The sequence below is a fragment of the Anolis sagrei genome, chromosome Y, assembly GCF_037176765.1.
Source record: "Anolis sagrei isolate rAnoSag1 chromosome Y, rAnoSag1.mat, whole genome shotgun sequence".
Lineage (NCBI taxonomy): Eukaryota > Metazoa > Chordata > Lepidosauria > Squamata > Dactyloidae > Anolis > Anolis sagrei.
In genome coordinates, this window is record NC_090035.1 from 78,606,090 (window position 1) to 78,611,089 (window position 5,000).

Genomic DNA, 5,000 nt, shown 5'->3' on the forward strand with positions numbered 1-5,000 from the left:
AAAAGAGTCCAAGGAGCTGCATCCACCCCCTGAGCCTGGGTTTCCCCATACCTGGAGACTTGGGAATATATATGACCCATGGATTTGTGGGATGTACTGTACCGAAACCTAACAAAAATGTATGGAACAGCTTAATTTAGATGCTCACCCTTTGAACAAAGCACTCCGCGACTGCATGCGGACTGGGGTTTCGCTCCATGTCTTCCAACAATTCGCTTCCGGGGAGAAAAATGAAGAAAATCACATCATAATGGATTATTATCAATGGAACTTCCCCTTGCTGTCAACTACACTATGTCTAGACATAGCTGGACTACCTTGCAGGGTTGTTGTAACCCTACTATGCAGAGATATAGCATGGACACTTTAACGACTCATTCCAGCTATACTAAAAAGCCTTCATTTCTGCAAATATTGCCAGTGGGAGTTCCCTTTCATGTAATCAAAGTGTTCAGGAGGGGTCCCCAAAGGACATCTAGTCCTTCCCGCGTAGAAATACACAACCAAAGCACTCCTGACAAAGAGCCATCCAAATTCTAATACTAATAATAATGCCAAATTCAAATACTCATCATTTAAACATCTCCCAAGATAGTAAAAAGCCCTCTAAATATAGTATATTCTCAGTTAACCGGCACCCATTGAGATTGGTAGATGCCAGATAAATGTAGTTTCTGGTTGCTTGAGAGAGGCGATTAAATCTAACTAATAATGTAGCCCATACTTTGCAATACTATAAAGTCTGTATTGACTTGATAATAACAATAACAACAACAATAATAGTAAATAAAATGTATTATTGTTTATATTGAAATACAGTAATTAAAACACAGGGCTCCCATGACCAACAGAAAAAAACTGGAAGGGTTTGGTGGAGGTTGACCTTGAGTTTGGGAATTGTAGTTCACCACATCCAGAGAGCACTGTGGACTCAAACAACGATGAACCTGGACCAAACTTGGCACGGATATTCCATATGCCCAAATATGAACACAGATGGAGTTTGGAGGAAATAGACCTTGGGAGTTGTAGTTGCTGGGATTTATAGTTCACCTACAATCAAAGAGCATTCTGAACTCCACCAATGATGGAATTGAACCCAACATGTCATACAGGACTTCCATGACCAACACAGCACACTGGAAGGGTTTGGTGGGCATTGACCTTGAGTTTGGGAGTTGTAGTTCACCTACATCCAGAGAGCACTGTGGACTCAAACAATGATGGATCTGGACCAAACTGGACACAAAAATTCCATATACCTAAATATGAACACAGATGGAGTTTGGAGGAAATAGACCTTGACATTTGGGATTTGTAATTACCGGGATTTATAGTTCACTACAATTAAAGAGCATTCTGAAACCCACAAACGACAGAAATGGGGCAAACTTCCCACACAGAACCCCCATGACCAACAGAAAATACTTTAGACCATCCAGTCCAACTCTCTTCACCAGGGCAAGAAAATGTAATCAGAGCCCTCCTGACAAAGAGCCATCCAGTCATAGATATAGATAGATAGATAGATAGATATGATTCTCTCTCACACACACAGATATAGTATCATAGATTTGAAAGAGACCCTTAAAGAAGGACAATGATATGTTGCATATTCCAGAGTAGGCAAACCAGACACTCTCCACATCAACACTGACAAAGAAACAGCAAGAAATACTGTTTACTCACAAGCAGAAAGGAATTACATATATTAGAAACCAACACTTTCTCATTACTTTATTTTCCAGATCAACAGGCTGGGCCACAGCAACGTGTGGCAGGGGACAGCTAGTAATAATAATAATAATAATCTATATAAATAAAAATGTAATGTCCATTTGTGGGATTAACATAATTCAAAAATCACTGGACGAATGGACACCAAATTTGGACCCAAGACACCTCTCAGGCCAATGAGTGACCATCACTCATAAAAACACTTGAAAACACAATGGAAGGGACTTTAAAAGCCAAAAATAATAATAAATACATTACAATGCATGCGCAAAACCACACACATATATGCAAACACACACATATACACAAATATATACACACACAAAAAATATATACACATATCGGGCCACAGCAAAGCGTGGCAGGGGACAGCTAGTAATAATAATAATAAGGTTCATCCCCTTATATTTTTGGGGACCACAACTCCCATGTGCCAAAGGTGATGGGTGTTGCGAGTCCCCAATAGTCGCTTTTGTGAGTTTTGGCAAACCAAGCCAGTTCGGTTGATCCCGGCCTTTCCCTTGAAGGGTTAACCCTGGAAAGGGGGTGGTGGGCTGCTTCTAAAGGGAAGACCGCAGACCCCACGGCTCCCCCACATCCTCTGTCTGTGCCCCCCATTGGGTTTCGCTTAAGCTTTTAAACAGGCCCAGATGGAGAAGCAGGTTGGTTGATGGAGCCCTTGGCAGGAGACCAGCTTTCACAAAGCAAAAACCCGAAAAACGCAGCAGGGGAGGGAACGAAGGAAGGGGAAAGAAGAGAGAAAGGAGGGGGAAATGCATGGAAATTAGCCAAAACCCCCTTCCCAGGGAACAAGGTGTCCTCGGCATTAAGGTATTGCACTTCCTTGGACTTAATGTATGGCACACTCATGGAATTAATGCATGGCACTCTTGGTATTGTGTTGCACATCCTTGGCCATAATGTGTTGCACACCATTTGCATTAATGTGTTGCACAGCCTGTTGCACAGCCTTGGCCTTAATGCATGGCTCACTTATGGAATTAAAGTATGGCACTCTTGGCACTATGTTGCACATCCTTGGCCATAATGTGTTGCACATCTTTTGCATTAATGTGTTTCACATTCTTTGCATCACTGTGTTGCACATCCTTTGCATTAATGTGTTGCACAGCCTGTTTCACATCCTTGGCCATAATGTGTTTCACATCCTTGGCCTTAATATACGGCTCACTTATGGAATTGATGTATGGCACTCTTGGCACTATGTTGCATATCCTTGGTCACATCCTTGGCCTTAATATATGTCTCACTTATGGAATTAATGTATGGCACTCTTGGCATTAATGTATGGCACTATGGCACTCTTGGCACTATGTTGCACATCCTTGGTCGTAATGTGTTGCACATCCTCAACCTTAATGTGTTGCAAATCCTTTGCATTAATGTATTTCACATTCTTTGCATGAATGTGTTGCAAATCCTTTGCATTAATGTATTGTACATCCTTTGCATTAATGGGTTGCACATCCTTGGCCATAATATGTTGCACATCCTTGGCCTGAATGTATGGTTCACTTATGGAATTAATGTATGGCACTCTTGGGACTGTGTTTCACATCCTTGGTCATAATGTGTTGCACATCCTCAACCTTAATGTGTTGCACATCTTTTGCATTAATGTGTTGCACATCCTTTGCATCAATGTGTTGCATATTCTTTGCATTTAATGTATTTCACAGCCTTTGCATTAATGGGTTGCACATCCTTGGCCATAATGTGTTGCACATCCTTTGCATCAATGTGTTGCATATTCTTTGCATTAATGTATTTCACAGCCTTTGCATTAATGGGTTGCACATCCTTGGTCATAATGTGTTGCACACCCTCAACCTTAATTGGTTGCACAGCCTGTTGCACATCCTTGGCCATAATGTGTTGCACATCCTTGGTCTTAATGTATGGCTCACTTATGGAATTAATGTATGGCACTCTTGGCACTGTATTGCACATCCTTGGTCATAATGTTTTGCACATCCTTAAACTTAATGTGTTGCACATCCTTTGCATCAATGTGTTGCATATTCTTTGCATTAACGTATTTCACAGCCTTTGCATTAATGGGTTGCACATCCTTGGTCATAATGTGTTGCACATCCTTGGTCATGATGTGTTGCATATTCTTTGCATTAATGTATTTCACAGCCTTTGCATTAATGGGTTGCACATCCTTGGTCATAATGTGTTGCACATCCTTGGTCATGATGTGTTGCATATTCTTTGCATTAATGTATTTCACAGCCTTTGCATTAATGGGTTGCATATCCTTAGTCATAATGTGTTGCACATCCTTGGTCATGATGTGTTGCATATTCTTTGCATTAATGTATTTCACAGCCTTTGCATTGATGGGTTGCACATCCTTGGTCATAATGTGTTGCACATCCTTTGCATCAATGTGTTACATATTCTTTGCATTAATGTATTTCACAGCCTTTGCATAAATGGGTTGCACTTCCTGGATCATAATGCGTTGCACATCCTTGGCCTTAATGTGTTGCATTTCCTTAAACTTAATATGTTGCACATCCTTAGCTTTGATGTGTTGCACATCCTTGACATTAATGTATTGCACATTCTTTGCACTGATGTATTGTACATCATTTGCATTAATGTGTTGCACACGCTTGGCCTTAATGTATGGCACATCATTGGCATTAATATGTGATACCTCCTTGGCATTAATGTAAAGCACATCCTTGACCTTAATAAAGGGCACACTTTTGTCCTTAATGTGTTACAAATCCCTGGTTTTAATGTATTTCATGCCCTTGGCCTTAATGTGTGGCACATCCTTTGCATTAATCGGCTCCACATTCTTGAACTTAATTTGTTGCACATTCTTTGCATTAATGTATTGCACGTTTTTTGCATTAATGTGTTGCACATCCTGTGAATTAATGTATTGCACATTTTTGGTCTTAATGTGTGGTACACTGTTGGCATGAACGTATGGCACATCCTTGGCATTACAGTATGGAACACTCATGGCATTAATGTGTTGCACATCCTTGATTTTATTGTGTTGTCCATCCTTTGCATTAATGTGTTTCACCTCCTTGGCATTAATATATGGCACAACCTTGGCATCAATATGTTTCACATGATTTGCATTAATGCATTAATGTATTTTACATCCTTTGTATTAATGTATTGTGCATCCTTCATCTTAATGTATGGCACATCCTTTGCGTTAATGTGTTGCACATCATTGGCCCTAATGTGTGGCACACTCTTAGCCTTGA

The 5,000-nt window shown here is 40.4% G+C and overlaps 1 protein-coding gene across 3 annotated transcripts in view; it reads right to left on the reverse strand.

Annotated features, from left to right (window-relative positions):
• Positions 1-5,000, reverse strand: part of LOC132781205 (pleckstrin homology domain-containing family G member 2) — a 106,133-nt gene that overhangs the window by 40,552 nt on the left and 60,581 nt on the right. For all 3 annotated transcript variants that reach the window (XM_067461455.1, XM_067461456.1, XM_067461454.1), the window contains one exon: positions 149-215. In XM_067461455.1, coding sequence (XP_067317556.1) covers positions 149-215 — 67 coding nt within the window. The remainder of the gene's footprint in view (positions 1-148; positions 216-5,000) is intronic.